The sequence below is a fragment of the Hordeum vulgare genome, chromosome 7H (genome assembly GCF_904849725.1).
Source record: "Hordeum vulgare subsp. vulgare chromosome 7H, MorexV3_pseudomolecules_assembly, whole genome shotgun sequence".
Taxonomy (NCBI): Eukaryota; Viridiplantae; Streptophyta; class Magnoliopsida; order Poales; family Poaceae; genus Hordeum; species Hordeum vulgare.
In genome coordinates this window covers 456,787,980-456,805,370 of record NC_058524.1, presented here as the reverse complement: position 1 = coordinate 456,805,370, position 17,391 = coordinate 456,787,980, and the positions used below count along the sequence as shown (strand labels likewise).

The 17,391-nt window shown below is 45.7% G+C and overlaps 1 protein-coding gene across 1 annotated transcript; it reads right to left on the bottom strand.

Moving 5' to 3' along the window:
• Positions 1 to 15,580: 15,580 nt before the first annotated feature.
• LOC123409068 (E3 ubiquitin-protein ligase Os06g0535400-like) lies at positions 15,581 to 16,880 on the bottom strand. Its single transcript, XM_045102056.1, has one exon. It carries the CDS (start codon positions 16,512 to 16,514, stop codon positions 15,789 to 15,791), a length of 726 nt encoding a protein of 241 aa, XP_044957991.1. The 5' UTR covers positions 16,515 to 16,880; the 3' UTR covers positions 15,581 to 15,788.
• Positions 16,881 to 17,391: the final 511 nt, after the last annotated feature.

Below are 17,391 nucleotides of genomic sequence, written 5' to 3'. Positions count from 1 at the left end.
GGAAGGACCGCATCTTGGTCGTTACATAACCCTATGGCTCCTGCCGGTTATCGTAGCATCGACGTCCAAGTCGATATTAACTATTACAACATGATCATCTCATACATCCAATATATCACATCATGTCTTTGGCCATATCACATCACAAGCATACCTTGTAAAAACAAGTTAGACGTCCTCTAATTTGTTGTTGCGTTTTTTACGTGGCTGTTATGGGTATCTAGTTTGATCACATCTTACTTATGCAAAAACCACAACGGAGATGTGAAAATTGCTATTTAGCCTCTCTCCAAGGACTGTCTCGGTCAAATCCAATTCAACTAAAGTTAAAGAAACAGACACCCGCCAGTCATCTTTATGCAACGAGTTGCATGTTGGTCGATGAAACCAGTCTCTCGTAAGCTATGACTAATGTCGGTCCGGGCCGCTTCAATCCAACAATACCGCCGAATCGAGAAAGGACTAAGGAGGGCAGCAAATCGAACATCAACGCCCACAAAAACTTTTGTGTTCTACTCGAGTTTACATCTACGCATGAACCTAGCTCATGATGCCACTGTTTGGGAACGTTGCATGGGAAACAAAAATTTTCCTACGCACAAGACCTATCATGGTGATGTTCATCTACGAGAGGGAGATTGGATCCACATACCCTTGTAGATCGCTAAGCAGTAAGCATTAAGAAACGCGGGTGATGTAGTGGTACAGCTTCGTGATTCAAATCACCATCGTCCCACGATCCGTCCCATGATCCATTCCGATCTAGCGCCGAACGGACGGCAACTCTGCGTTCAGCACACGTAGAGCTCGATGACGATCTCGGCCTTCTTGATCCAGCATGAGATATGGAGAAGTAGATGAGTTCTCCGGCAGCGTGTCGACGCTCCGGTGGTGGTGATCATCTACTCGTGCACGGCTCCGCCCGAGCTCGGCAGAAATCTGATCTAGAGGAAGAAGTACGTGGTAGGTATAGGTTTGAGTTGCACGTGGCAAAGTTGTGTCTCAAAAGCCCTAAAACTACCAATATATATAGGAGGAGGGGAGGGGCTAGCGTTGGGGCTCAAGGGATCCCCAAGGGCACTGGCTGAGAGGAGGAGGTGGACTCCCACCCCAATTCGGTTTGGTGGAAGGAGTCCACTCCTTCCTTCCCACCTCCCTCTTTCCTTGTTTTTTTCCTTTGGTTTTTTCCACTTGTGGCGCCATAGCCCACTTGGGCTGGCCTCACCAGCCCACTAAGGGCTGGTGCGCCACCCTAATGCTACTCGGCTCACTCCCGGGTGGGTGGGCCCCTCCCGGTGAATACCCGGAACCCATTCGTCACTTCCGGTACACTGCCGATAATGCCCGAAAACTTTGCGGTAACCAAATTAAACCATCCTCTATATCAATATTCGTTTCCGGACCATTACGGAAATCCTCGTGTCGTCCATGATCTCATAGGGGACACCGAACAACCTTGGGTCACCAACACATATAACTCAACTATACTAAAACATCATCAAACCTAAAGTGTGCAGACCCTGCGGGTTCGAGAACTATGTAGACATGACCCGAGACACTCCTTGGTCAATATCCAATAGCGGGACCTGGATGTCCATATTGGATCCTACATATTCTATGAAGATCTTATCGGTTGAACCTCTGTGCCAAGGATTCATATAATCGTGTATAACATTCCCTTTGTCCTTCGGTATGTTACTTGCCCGAGATTTGATCGTCGGTATCCTATACCTGTTTCAATCTCGTTACCGGCAAGTCCCTTTACTTGTTCCGTAATACAAGATCCCGTGACTTACAATTGAGTCACATTGCTTGCAAGGCTTGTATGTGATGTTCTATTACCGAGTGGGCCCTGAGATACCTCTCCGTCACACGAGTGAGAAATCCCAGTCTTGATCCATGCTAACTCAACGGACACCTTCGGCGATACCTGTAGAGCACCTTTATAGTCACCCAGTAACGTTGTGACGTTTGATACACACAAGGTATTCCTTCGGTGTTAGTGAGTTACATGATCTCTTGGTTATAGGAATGAATACTTGACACGCAGAAAACAATAGCAACAAAATGACACAATCACATGCTATGTTCATAGTTTGGGTCTAGTCCATCACATGATTCTCCTAATGATGTGATCCAGTTATCAAGTCACAACACTTGCATATGGCCAGAAAACCTTAACCATCCTTGATCAACTGGCTAGCCAACTAGAGGCTTGCTAGGGACATTGTTTTGTCTATTTATCCACACATGTATCTATGCTTTCATTCAATACAATTATAGCATGGATAATAAATGATTATCTTGAAACAGGAATTATACTAATAACTATATTATCATTGCCTCTAGGGCATATTTCCAACAGATACCTCCGATTCCCCCTCATATTACAACCACACAGATATTTGACCATGTTACTGGGATCATTGATGAATAGATGTTAGGCAGGTGGATTCCCGCGTGGATGTGTCGATGACTTAATTAAAATGATGATGGATTTGGGTATTTGATTTGAGTTGGTCAGAAGGCCTTATTACGCACTAACCGTCTACAAGAAGAATTATGGGTACTCAACGTCGTGGTATCAGCCGAATCTCTTCAGACGTCAGCAATGAAGCGGCGCGCGCCCGAGTGGTCCCGGGATGCATGGCGCTTGTATTAAGGGTTGTTAGGACTGACGTCGGCCGCCCACGCATCATGCAGGAACGTAGAGGGAAAGTGGGCCCATGAACCCTTTGTGCTTAGGATTTAGACCGGCAGGCTGGCCTCTCTGTTGAGCTTAGGTGTGGCTGCGACGTGTCGATATTCCGAGGCCGGGCATGACCCAGAAAAGTGTGTCCGGCCAGAGTGTTATCGAGCGTGATGGGGAATATGTTGTGTACCCGTGCAGGGAAGAAATGAACTATTTGGATAGTCGTGTCCACGGTTATAGGATGACTTGGAGTTGTGTCCTGATCTTATACAACTACAACTGATACTTAACTGGAATTAGTTTCCCGGGGATTGCTTTCTCACAGGGAGTCGAGGGAGGATCTCTGGGCGCGACCTCATATTAATATTGCTACAACAATATGTCTTTTAGTTGTGTTATCCTGTTCTACTCTCGTCTATTGCTGCAAGAACTCTGAAGATGCTAGTCTTTGATAGGACTAGGCCTTTCTCTCTCTATTATCGCATTGCTACAGTCAGTCCCCATATAAACCCCTTCTTTGATATGGATGCATATTTAGCATAGTTCTGATGTCAGTCTTGCGAGTACTTTAGATGAGTACTCACTGTTGCTTTGTTCCTCCCCCCCTTTGTCCCCTTGATCTGTTGCTGCGACCAGATGATGGAGCCCAGGAGATGGAGTATCCCGCCGACGACGACTGCTACCCCGACGGTGCCTACTACTACATGTAGGCCGCTGAAGACCAAGAGTAGTTAGGAGGTTCCCAGGCAGGAGGCCTCGCCTCGTTCAATCGTTTATCTTTTGTGCTAGCCTTCTCTAAGGCACCTCATGTTTAATGTATGTACTCAAATATTGTTGCTTCTGCTGACTCGTGTGTTTATCGAGCTTCTGTATTCTAGCCCTCGAGGCCCCTGGCTTGTAATATGAAGGTTGTATGATTTATTTGTGTCTAGAGTTGTGTTGTGATATCTTCCCGTGAGTCCTTGAGTTTGATCATACGCATTTGCGTGTATTTTTAGCGTACAATTAAATCGAGGGCGTCACACCTTTGTCCCATCTCAGGCGATGGTTGCGGCGACCCCCGACGACAGTGGTGTTGTCGGTGGCTATGGCGACCTTCCTGGCCTCGGCGACGATGACCACGTGGGCCTGGACGTTTCAAGTTTGTCGTACTACACCGGCGACAAGGAAGAGGAGGAAGAGGTGCCCCTATCCATGGCTCAACGGGTCCGGCTCGCTGAGATGTGGGTGGCCAACCCCACGACAAGCCATCACCTTACGAGTGGACTGGGTGGAGTGTTGTAAGTCCGTGAATAACCAGAGGCCTAGGCTTTGTGTGGATTTACTTTGTTAGCATTTGTTAGGATTTGGAGCAGGTTGGTTAGTAGTGTTAATTAACTTTGTTAGGATTTACTCTATTATAATTCAGTGCTAACTGAAATAGAAACCTCACATTTATTAGTACTTTTGATTTGTAGTTTGGACGAAGACATTTGGGATGTAAGGATACATTTTGATGCAAGAGAGCCATTGGAGAGGAAGCTGTGCAGTTCAGATATTACTTATTTGAATTTGGTGGAACTGATGGAAACACAATGATTTCAGGCATATGATTGTTTGTATCACATTTCAAATCCATCTTTAAGAGAGAAAGGGTTGGCTTTGGTAGATTGTAACTATGAATTGCAGATGATAAAGAGTACTTTTTAAAGAGGAAAATTGCATATGATAATTTGGTGCTTAGTATGCTAGGCAGGGCTTGTCCAGCACCTGTTAGTCAATTTGTGAGGAAATAATGTGATGAGAAAGAATCTGATGATGAAGAATGTGATCAGCAACAATCTGATGAGCAACAATGTGAAGATCAACAATCTGATCAGCAAGAATTGTCCACTATTGTGTACGAGGAGCATGTTTTGTTTGATCTGAGTGAGACTCATGTCTTTGTTGTTGATCAGCATGGAGTAGTTTTTGAAAGTCAGTGTAGTAGCTCTATCACAGCTCATCTTCCTGGTGCTTGCACACAAGAAAGCCAGAATGTGAATGCCAAGTTGAAATCAGTTTTGGAATCATAAGAAGAGGGATATAAATATGATGTATATGAGGACAGTGATGGAGATTTAGAGATGGGAGAGGGAAAGAGACAGAGAGAGCAAGAAGTACTAGAAGAAGAGGAAGAATCAGATGTTGAACCATCAAACGAGGAAGAAGTGTTGCATTATGAGGGTGACACTATAGTTGAGGAGCCATTTGAGGTAGAGGAAGATAACACATTGAGATCAGAAGAAGAAAACATTGTAAACAAGAAGCAGAAGCTGCCAGTTACAAGAGGACCAACAACAAGGTCACATTCGAGGAAGTTACGAGATGTTGAACCTGATTTCAAACCTTCATCAGATGGAGAAGGGAAGTGTTTACTAAAGGAGAGTGATGATGATGGTTTTGAGCCACTCTCATTTGTCATGCCAAAGAAAAGGAAGAGTAGGGAAAAGAAGTGTCCTGCTAGAAAGTGGTACAATGAGAAAATGGACCAACCACATGAACAACTATGTCTAAAGTTGTTTTTTAGGGATCATCATCAATTTAGAGATGCTTTGTTGAATTTACACATCACTCGGAGCAGGAATTTCAGGTATCATAGGAACTCAGATTAGAGGATAATTGTTGAGTGTAGAGATAAACAATGCTAGTTCTTTATGGTGGCAGTAGTTATCAAAGGGGAGAAAACCTTTGTAATTAAGAAGATGAGACTAGAGCACACTTGCCCTAGTAGTACTGAAACCACCAGGGTGAGTGCTAAGTGTCTTGCACAGAAATATGAGCACCTCTTCAAATCTGATCCAACTACTGGCATTCAGACTATAATTGATGCATGCATGGAAAAATATGGTGTAGATGTGCCCAAGTTCATGGCATATAGGGCAAGGAACATAGCTATTGAAGTTGTTTTAGGAGATCACAAGTTGCAATATCCTAGGCTTAGAGATTATGCTCAGACTGCCATGGACACAAAACCTGGGAGTAGAGTAATAGTGATAATAGTTACTCCAATACCAAATGAAAAAATTCCCCACCCAGGCCCAAGATTTCATGCAATGTTCTTTTGCATCAATGGAGCAAGTGAGGGGTTTCTCAAGGGGTGCAGGTTCATTGGTTAGTTTCTGAACCTTGTGCACTAGTTACATATTGTATCTCATTGGAATGTATTTAATTCCTTCAAATGTTGATTATGCAGGTGTTGATGGATGCTTTATATTAAGCTCACTACTGGTGCTCAACTCCTTGTTGCCACTGGTAGAGATGACAACAACAATATATATCCACTGACATTTGGCATAGTTGGACAAGAGGACACACCTAGTTGGTGTTGGTTTCTACACCAACTAAAAAATTTGCTAGGGGGAGAGGTGGGACAGTTTGGCCCATATACTCTAATGTCAGATAGGCAGAAGGTATGTGTATGTAGCACTTAATTTTTTTAATATATATTCTAGCTTGTAGCTTAGACTTGTTAAATTATGTGTATCGGGGGTTATTGAATGCAGTGAATGTTGTGTTTCCAAACTGCAACCAAAGATTCTGCCTTAGACATATATATGCAAATTTCCAGACTCCTGGGTTTAGGAGGAGATCTTAAGAAGTACATGTTTAATGCTAGCTATGCCTACAATGAACACAAATTTAATATTGCAATGATGGATCTCAGAGCTGAAAGTGAGGAAGCTTGGCAGTGGCTTAGTGCAATACCAAAAAAACATGTGATAGGCATGCATTTGACACAAACTGCAAGACTGACTTGGTAATGAACAACTTGTCTGAGGTGTTTAATAAGTACATTCTAGATGTTAGGAAAAAACCTATAAGGACAATGTGTGATGGGATAAAAGATAAGGAGATGGTGAGGTGGCATAGGAACAGAGAGAGTGGAAGGACAGCAAGATGGAGGATAACACCTCATTACAGTGAGAAGCTAGAGATTGAGAAGGAGAGGGCCAGATATTGCAAGCCAATACTAGTTGGGGTGAACTTATGGCAAGTTATAAGTGGGCAGCAAACACATGTTGTCAACTTGGAACTTCAGACTTGTGGATGCAGGAAGTGGAACCTTACTGGCATCCCATGCAACCATGCCATCTCTGCAATAAACAAGGCTAAAAGGTTTTCAAAGGATTTTGTGAGCACATTCTTCAAGAAAGAATTTTATTTGGTAGCTTATGAACCAATGATCTTTCCTGTTCCTGGTGAGCATGATTGGACAAGACCCCTGGTCCAGATATAGAACCACCTGAATTTAAAGTGAAGAGAGGAAGAAAGAAAGAAAAGAGGATCAATGGCAAATATGAAGTACCAAAGCCAAAATACAGTTCAAGAATGGGGACTATAACATGTGGAAATTGTGGTCTTCAAGGGCATAGGTACACAAGCTGTCTAAAATAGTTGAAGCCTCAGCTAGCTTTGAGGAAGAACAAACATGTGGTAATACTACTTTTGCCTTTGTTGTATATTTCTTTCCTTGAAGTATTATTTACTTTTTCCCTGTGTATGCAAGGCTACTACAATACCATCACAGCCAAGAGATGATGCTGGCACAGGAGGAGCTGTGAGAGGTGCTGGCACAGGAGGAATGTGAGAGGAGGAGCTGGGAGAGGTGCTGGCACAGGAGGAATGTGAGAGGAGGAGCTGGGAGAGGTGCTGGCACAGGAGGAGCTGGCAGAGGTGGAGCTGGGAGAGGAGGATCTGGTAGAGGTGGGGCTGGGAGAGGAGGAGCTGGCAGAGGTGCTGGCACAAGAGGAGCTTGGAGATGAGGAGCTGGCAGAGATGCTGGCACAGAAGGAGCTGGTAGAGGTGCTCCAAGGCCATTCACTGCCCCTAGGCAATCTGTTGCCTCCACTTCTGATGCTATTCCTAGTCATGGTATACACACTGGATGGATGGCCTACTTCACTGCAAGTGGTGCTGGAAGATCTCACATGTAATATTCAACTAGGATTTGTTGTTATTCTGGTCATGGTACAATGTGTTGTTCGATGCTGTTGTTTAATGGTACAATGTGGTTATGTCAATGTCTACAACTAGAATTCGATGGTGTTGTTTGATGCTATGTGTTGGTTGATGTTGTTGTTTTATGCATATGTTGTTTTAATTGATGAGCATTTGATGCTATCTGTTGTTTGTTAGTGTTGTTTGATGCTGCTGTTTTATGCATATGTTGTTTTAATTGATGAGCATTTGATAGAGACTCGCAAATGGCATAAACCTCATCATAGAGACTCAAAAATGTGAACAAATCCACGCAATATAGAGACTCACAATTTACAACTAAACATTAACATAAACATCACAATTGGCATAAACCTCATCCGTTCACAAATACATAGTGGAGTTCAATGCACAACCATCCTACCCAACATTACATAGTGGAGTTCAAAGTCTTAGATGCCCATACATTACACAACCATAGTCAACTAGGTAGGTTACTACACAACCATCCTACCCAAAAGGTCAACAATGTCCACTACTCTCATATTCATCTTGTTCATTTCTGTAAGATGGCCAGGATGCACTTGAGTTTCAACTTGAGCTCCTCCTCTCCTTTCATCAGCTCAGCAATCTGAAGCTCCAGTTGTCCCCTCTCTTCACTGTGCACTTCCTTTCCCTTTAACAAATCAGCAATCTGAAACTTCAACTCCAGCTTCTCTTGGGTAAGCTTCTCCTCAGACTTTGTGAGCTCTGCATTCTTCAACTCCAATTTCACGGTAGGTTCACAGTGCACTTTCTTCTCTTTCATGTGCTTCAACTTCAAGTTTTGGATGACAGCTGCTTGAGCTCTGGTCAGGTTAACCAGGACTTGATATTTGTCATTTAGATTCTTGTGATCTTCATCTTTCTTTGCCATATGTCCTTTCAAATCAGCAACAATTTCACTTCTGCATTTCTGCTCATAGGTTAGGTTAGCCTGCAGATAATTGAAATCAATCACCCTTTCCTCCTGGTGATCCATCAGATCATGCACATCTTTAACTAACTTGTCATAGTTGGCATCCAGAGTATTCTTCTCTTCTTTTAGATGGTGAATAGTTAGAGCACTCTCAAGATTATCAGTCACCCTAGCATTCTTGGTATCTTCAAACATTGTCCAAAGCTTCAACAATGCATTATGCATTGTTATGGGCTACTCCTGATCAACCCATTCAACAAAACCACAATTATCACCTTCCTGCAATTATAGATCAAATTCAACCAATTAAGCATAAGTACATCAATTAATCTGTTATTCAAAAATTCTGCTATTACAACATAAGTACATCAATTACTTTGACAACAACTATATTTCTCAAATTATGCACTTTTTGTACAGCAAGAAGATCTCTAAAATACTGCTATTCTTTGGTCAACAACAAGAGCATACGAAACTAGCATCAAGGAAACTATCATTCCTTCACAGCAAACAAACAATATAACTGCCACTCTCAAGCAAAGTAATTACTACTTATCAAATAAGAAAGAAACTTACAGGCTCTGCACATGCTAAGAACCTTCTCCGTGTGTATGTTCCTTCAAATACAACATGCCTCATCGATGATTTACCGTGCTTCTCACAGAACACCATGGTATCAAGCTCAAGCCCATGGCAATCCGGGTCCTCAACAGAAGCTGGAACCTGCACAAGTTAATACACATCACTCCACTGCCAAAGAATGAGGAACAAACCAAATCAAAAGAAACCCCCAAGTTAAAAGGTAACTAAACAGAAAAAATCCCAAATATTCTAACACTAAACCCTAACCCTAGCTCGAATGAGCTCACCTGGTAAATCCCGTCGGTGGAGGAGTTGGAGGAGTGAATGTACGAGAGGCTCGACTGGTCGTCGCTGCTCTCGTCCTCAAAAACCATGGCGACGGCGGCGAGCTGCTACGGGCGTGTGGTGCTCGGGACCGTCGGCGAGGAGAGTGGTCGGGTGGGGAGGAACGGAGAGGCCGACCGGGGTAAAAGAGCGACTGGGTCAGCGCGAGAGCACGAGCCGGTTCGACACCGTGGCACCCGACGGGCGGGACCTACCGGTCAGTTCTACCGTCAATACGTACAAAATACGAGTTTAGACTTATTTGCAAATTTCTCGCACAATGTTTGTACTAATATAAAAAAAATAGGAATCTTGATATGAATCTACATGTATTGCTTGAGTTGTGGTACTTCTGTGTAATTAACTCATTCACACCGGAAGCTCTCTCCTATTTGCGTCGAAGGCGAATTTGATGTAATCGTGGTGTAGTGATTGACCACGACCGATGCTTGCGCCTAGCACATGAATCGATGGCGGTGGATTCTCTTTTCTGGTTGTACACCTCGGCATGCTTGGCCTGGAGCGGCCAGTAGGAGCACAACAAGGCAGGTTCACGAGCCACGACCAGGAGAGACACGGCTGCGAGTCATGGCGAGCAGCCGGGATACGAATGAACAAAGAAATGGGAACGGACAAATGTGAAGCTAGCTAATTGGGGCAGGGCAGTTTGGACACTGATTTTGTATTGTTATTCCATACTGTGCATAAGAGCATCTACAGTTGAACTGGTTAAATCCGATTCTTTATACATCCGTGGACACGTTCGGTTAGTATCATTTATTTATTCGTTTGCCTAACTATATATTTTATTTTCTTTATTGTATGTCTGGTCATTTGCACATGATTGATGAAAGAAAAAGAAAACAAAAATAATGAAAAAAAGCTAATCTAAGGTGGGATCGTGTATTATGTGACGGACTGACCGGATGCGTTCGGACGCGTCGGCAAGCCCTCATATCTTTTCTATATTTGTCTTTAATATGAGAGTTGATGGACAGTTTGGATTTATAGAGATGATATAAGGGATTCGATTAGATCATTATTTTCCTTCTTTCTTATGTCCAATCACTTGCCGGAAGCGTCTACGTGTGTATGAGAGATCATTTAAAACGTTCGATCATAAATGCTCTAAAAGGCAAATCATCAAGAATCTGGGAAAGGTGTGGTAAATTATCAGGAACAAGGAAAACAAGAGAAAATCCTCAAAATGTAAACAAACCAGTGGCAAAATATTAATTGGATGCGGGGCCTTCGTGCCTTTTCTCTAAGAAGGATTTCTTTGTGCTATTTTACATAGAAGAAACTTACCATCATCCGGCGGATAGCATGGCCGCATCCGCTACCTTTTTTATGTGACACGCGTCCAAATAAGGGTCGTGTCTTCGTCAAATACGTTACTGTAACTAGGGTTGTGTTTCTGAAACATATGCGATGTTGCAATGATTTGTGACCGGTTTATGTTTTGCAGCAAAATCTATGTTTCAGAAATTTTCCGCAACAAGACCCTAGTTGCAAAAAAAAAAGCAATAAAATCCGAGTTGCAGATATTTTTTGCAACAAGCCAACTGTTGCAAAAAAGTTTGCAAAAAGACCTGTGATGTAAAATTAATTCTGCAACTAGGTGTATATTGCAATGATGAAAGCAAGCTTGGCCGCTCGATGCGGTCAAATCCAATGGTTCGTGATCCGGCTGATCTTTTAAAAAGATCAGCCGGTGGACACATAGCACGCCTCATTTTATATAGGATTTTTAGTATTCACTCAAACCTCTTAAAATAACCTTTTGATTTTCTTATAGTGCAATCAAACAACCCAAAACCTTGTAGGATTGAGTCTTATGTTTCTCGTGTCCCATGTTTTTAGAATCTACGAATCAAAGAAGCCGGTAAGGAAAAGAGGTGAGAGGCTCCATCACCACCAGCGGTTAGTTGATAGCTTCCACTAGCGAGGGAGAGTAAGGGACGCGACGGTCTGAGTTTAGCATTTAAAAATGAGGACATTGACAAAGATATTCAGTTCGAAGGGATGTATAATCATTGCACCTATATCATCCAATGAACAAGCAAGATTCGAAGAAAACACGAGCTGAAAGGTCCCATCCGCAAAAAGAAAAAAGAAGTCCCACCTCCACTAGCAACGAGGCGAGAGGGATTTAGAACATCTACACACGAACTTTGCAAAACCGAATTCTCAGAGGCTCGGATATGTGTTTGGATGTCCATGAACAGTGACCAATCAAGTCTCGAAATTGCCTCCCTGCATCTGGATAACTCATATAACAAATCTTAAATCAAAAAATAAGTATGCAAATGATGTACTACATAGATTAGATAACTTAAACTACCCTAGTCCTTGTTAAAGATGTCCACTATCTTCGTATCCGGTTTGGGTTATGTGAACGGCAGCCGCGGCTCTCGCTCCTGCAACTCTTCCGACAACTCCGCATGTACCTGCTTCACCTCCGCATCAAATTCATCAAAAAACATGTCGGTCGGTGCCTGCTCATGCGAGATGAACCACCGGTTGGCCTCAACAAAAAGCCTCATTTTGGATGGACTCCAGAATGGCCTGGTGTTCCACCATCTCGGTCAATTGGGCGACCGCAAACACCATTTTCGTCTCCTGCAAGTTGTAGCTCAGAGCTGGAGGCAGCTCCTCCTCCTCCTCCTCGTCCTCCTTCTACTGCTTCTCCTTTGGAACAAGATGTTGCTCCTTCCTTGTCCGGCTCTAGAGAGTTCGAAGGCAGGTGGGCATCGATGCAGGCAACCCGCCTTGCCCGGATATGCTCCTTAATTTATAAGTGGCGCTACGGCATGAGCATAACATAGGTGAAGCCATGCCGAAGAAAGGGAGCATGTGGATTTGGCTAGGGTTGGGGGGCACCGGCCGGCTTAAAAAGCCGGATTTTGTCTCGGATGGCGAGCCATAGCAGCTCCATGTAGCGTCCACATCCTCATTGGAGGAGACGTGCGTCGGCTCGACGGGTATTCACGCGATCCGCGTGAGAACCCATCATCAGTCCAACATGACGTACACGTCTGGACACGCCTAGACGTCCTAGATTCGTCCTAGATTTAGACTGAATATAAAGTGTACGGATTAACCCAGATGTTTAAGACCCCTTTGGGTCATTTTTCTATGGCCCGAGAGTGGTCGGGACTCGTTTGAGACAGGTTTGAGCCGACCCGCATATACAATCAAAACACGCAAGATTAATTTGTTGTCACATTTAGAGACGAAAGTACAATCCTTTTTTGCAACTTAGAGCGTGTCCAACATGCGTGCTATCTTAGCCGCGTGCCTAAAAAAAACCTTTATTTACACGTGCGGAGTAGAAACATGTGTTTGAGCAGTCGCGCAATAATCACGCGTAGTAAACTTGATTCAGCGCGCGGAGGAAAACGGCAGCACGCGTGGTGTATTTGTTGTGCCGGCTCCCGCGCTAGAGAGCGACAATTCGCGTGCGTCTTCACCAACCGACAGATATGAGTCCTCCACGCACTGGCACCGCCGCTCGCAACCTTCCCCATTTGATCCGGCGACCCATTCGTGTTTCCCCTGCCTATTCCCGTGCGCCGCCCCTGCTTCTTCCACCTCCTCTCCTCGCCGCCGCCCCTCGAGCGCACCATTCTTCCAACGAACGGCACCCGACAGTTGTTGACGACACCGCAAGGTAAGAAAATTCTTAATTTTCAGAATGTTCAAGCGACAGCTAGTAAAGATGTGGAGAGACCTTTTAGGATTTTTCAAGCCCAATTTTCTATCATAAGAGGAGCAGCTAAATTTTGGCTCAAAAGGTCCTTTGATACATCATGAACGCTTGTGTGATCATGCATAACATGATCATCGAGAATGTGCTTGGGTAAGATTTAGACTATTCTCAGTATGAGTTGTTGGGACGTCACATGTGAGTGTGGAAAAGGGTTACAAGGGTGGCCCGATTTATTGCCTCCTATTATGCCATTCGGTGTGTCGAAATGCATGATGATCTTCAAAAGGATCTAATAAAGGAGTGATGGGCATGGCATGGATGACAAAATTAGTTTGATGTTGTATTGTTGAATTATTTATTGTATTGAAAGATAAAATATTTGTTTGAGTTGGAATAATAATTGAACTATTTATTGTTGATTTATTTTTTATGTGTTTGATCTTCTTGTTATATTTTAAGTGTGATATGTCATCTGTGCTGGACGCGCACTCTAAATTTAACGTGTTGCTGGAGCTATACCGTCGCGTCATATTTTACAGCGCCTGTTGGAACAAGCGCCCTGCTTGTGCTAAAAAAGGCTATTTCAATGTTGTAAAAATAATTTAGCATGCCACGCGTTTGTGCGCTTGTTGGAAATGCTCATACAACTCACCATTCCTGTAGATTTAAACAAGTTCTTTTAGAGCACTACACATCATCAATCCCCTTAGTCTCGCCACCACCCGAGGAGGCCGCCGGCGAAGGCCGTGCGTGCTTCGGAGAAGGTGGCAGTCGTCGTTTCTTCTGCCCTTCGCGATCATCCCATCACCCGAGGAGGGGCGGCGTGTCGCTTTGGATATGGAGACCGACTTTGGGGCCGTGCGGGAGCGGCTGGCCCGTCGGCGACGACGGGGTGGTGGTTGGCCCGTGGCGCGAAGGTGGTGGTCGGCGGGGCGGCTTGTAGCGGCGCGTCGACGCAGCGATGGCCCGTCGGCGCGGTAGCGATACAACATAGATCTGGATCTGGTTTCTTCGATGGGGCGACCAGGAGGGGCGTGTTGGCGCGACAATGGCTCGTTGTCGTGGAAACGGGACGACCCTACGCTGGGCGTGCAGGGAGGCACAGCGTCGGCGCGAGTGTGCAGGAAGGTCGTGGCGACGACTTGTGCATGCAAGGGGTGAGCGGTGACCTCCATTGTGGTCGACGAGGGACTCGGGCGTGGTTGGTGCCGCTCGGGTGTGGATGGTGCAGCGGTCTCCGACAAGGCGTGCGCCTAGCAAGGGGCCCATGGCGACGTCAGGCGGGTGCAACAGACCTGGTGCTTCTAGCGCCTGCTGCTAGGGTTGGCCATAGGTGGCCTCCGTGTGGTGCAGCTGGTTGTGGCAGTTCTTTGTCCACGGGGAGGCTCAATGGTGGTGATGGTGGCGATTTTTGGTGGGCTTGCCGATACCAATGCAAGATGATGTGCGGCTGAGGTGTCGTGACCAGCGATGATGACGGTTGTGGCCATCGTTGACCTTCATGGAGGCATTGTTGCTTTGTTCTCCCATCCCTCCTGCGTGGATCTGGCCATTTTGGCCTCTCCGGAGGAAACCTTGATCTGTGATCGGACGATGACGACACCTTGGTGTCGTATTTTCTCTTGGGGGCTTCGTCTTGGGAGCTTGGCGTCAGCAAGCAGGGTCGGTGGATGGCGGCTGGCGGCAGGTGTGGTGTCCATGCTTCTGTGACGACGATGATGGTGGGAGCGACGTCAGCGACGCGACAATGGTTGCGGTAGTCGGCTCTTCTTCGACGTGTCCACAGTTTTGTTTTGGTTTGTTTGTTATTATGGAGTCGGAGTTGTGGCGGCGGGGCCCTGTGGTATACAATGAGTGGCTGCAGGTAGTTCGTTTGGCGATCTCCCGTGAAGCCAGCCATGCCTGATTTTGTCCTACAGTGTTCTCCGTCATAGTCGAAGTTGCGTCGTGCGGCCGCAAGTGGTTGAGATTTTGGTGTAAATTTTCATACAACTTCACGTGTCCTGTACAGTGTGTGTTGAGTCAATGATCGCCTATGGCGAAGTCAGAGTCGTTTGCTCAGAGTGTAGGAAAGGCGATGACGCCTCTAGAGGAGGGGTGATGACGATGACGGATGTGTACTGTCTTGCCGAGACCCTCTGTAGAGTGGTGTGTGTGGGCTTTTTATGTGTGTCGTTCAACGATTGTAACGGTTTTCATCCGGTTTTCCATAATTAATTGGACGATCTGATTTTTGCTTGGTTTTTTAATGAACTGAATATTTTTTTAATGAATTCAGGATAACTGCCATTTCAAAAAGAAGACTTAACCTTGACCAGAGTTTGAACATAAATGTTACAGTAAATCATTCCACTTTTCACAAAACATGCAAGACTCCGTCATCTCACCCTTCTTCTTCAGAGTAAAAGAAAAATGTACAGTCGTTTTTTACAGTCTACAGTTGAACATTTGTTCAGAGAACTACACATTATCAAGAAGAAAACTACCCAACAATTCACCATTTCGAGCGTCTGATTTTCTCTACGAATGATCGTTAGGCTGGATGCAGGAGAGAAACAGAGCTAGACGGGGATAACAGAGTCGTCGAGCTGGTCCGCGTGCACGGCCGGCGGTGGCAAGACCAACGCCCGGCACACTGGGCATGTCGGGTGCCCGGTCTTGAGCCACTTGCCGATGCACTTCTCATGGAACCGGTGCCCGCACCGCGGCAGGTCCCGGAGATCCTGCTCCTCCCGCATGCCGGCGAGGCAGACGCAGCACTTGTCCTCGGCGCCGGCGGCGCCGCAGCCGCTCTCCTCGTCCTCGTCGTCGCTGAGCCCCAGGAACGACTTGGTGGCCGACATCGAGCCGGGCGTCTCCGGCGAGAGCCAGACGACCATGACGATTATGTTGGCGAGGCAGAGCGCGTAGGCGACGACGTCCGCCTGGCTCCGCTCGAAGACGACGATGATGAGCGGGACGAACACCATGAACACGAAGGCGAGGCACCGGTTGGCCAGCAAGGCCCCCGCGGCCGCGGCTGCGCCAGCCCCGCTCGACGTCTCCAGCAGCGGGGTCAGGACGGGCGGGGATCCCTCGTCGTGCTGCTGTGACGTGGTGGGGAGCAGCTCGGCGCGGGCGCCCATGGTGTGGCGGTACCAGCGCGCGAAGCAGTAGAAGAGGAAGATCTGGAGGGCGAAGCTGCCGGCGAAGGTGGCGGCGACGGCGCCGTAGTAGTCGTACGCCAGGCGGGTGGCCAGGAGCAGAGTGAGGAAGGTGAAGGGGAGGTCCAGCCACGGTAAATCCATCGCCGCCGCGCCGTCGGGAAGGCCGCTCGCATCACACTCGCGCGCTGCCCGGGATGCGATTTTCTTCCCTCAATTCTCAGCTGGAATGATCCATGGAAAAAACCGGTGTGGTGGAGGAATTCCCTGGAGTCTATCCCCTTGCTGATTCGCCTCTTGCTTTGGCGAACAAGGCAAGAAAATTAAAGTTGAAGAGGCACTAATGAGGCGTTAGCTTCCACGTAATGAAGTGTTTATCAAGCAAGCGATCGGCAGACAAGTCTCGGTTTCGATATTAATAGAAAATTGACCGTGGGCCGCGCATTGTAATGGGGGTATGGATGAATTTTCTTCCCGGTCAATGTAATTTACATTCCATTATTATCTCAATATGAATACGTATCAATAATATTTTTTAGCTACCAATTAATTCGACACTTATCAAATTAAAAAAGATAACACAATTTTACCACGTATTGAGCGCAACTCAGATGATTTCTTTTTCATGATAATACATATCACATCTATAGAATGAAATCAAATTATAAGGTATGTAAACAGCGATCTTACATGACTGAAAAGACATAAAATCCTATACAAAATCCCATTGCTTATCCCTTTTCTTCGACACCATCGAAACGGCGATCAAAGGGAAAGAAGGTAGATCACCTCTTCATCCAAGCTCGACGCGGCTGCATTGCTGATTTACAGCTTTACGACACTCCAAAATATTTTACCAGAATCAAAATCATTCTCATTGAAAGAATCAGACTGGGACAACATGACCCCGGACAAACCATCGAACTTCATATTTAATACCCCCCACGACGACAAAGTCGAAGGAGGAAACCAAAACTGTTAGCCATCAACCACAAAGCCAGCACAAGATGCACCATTTTTA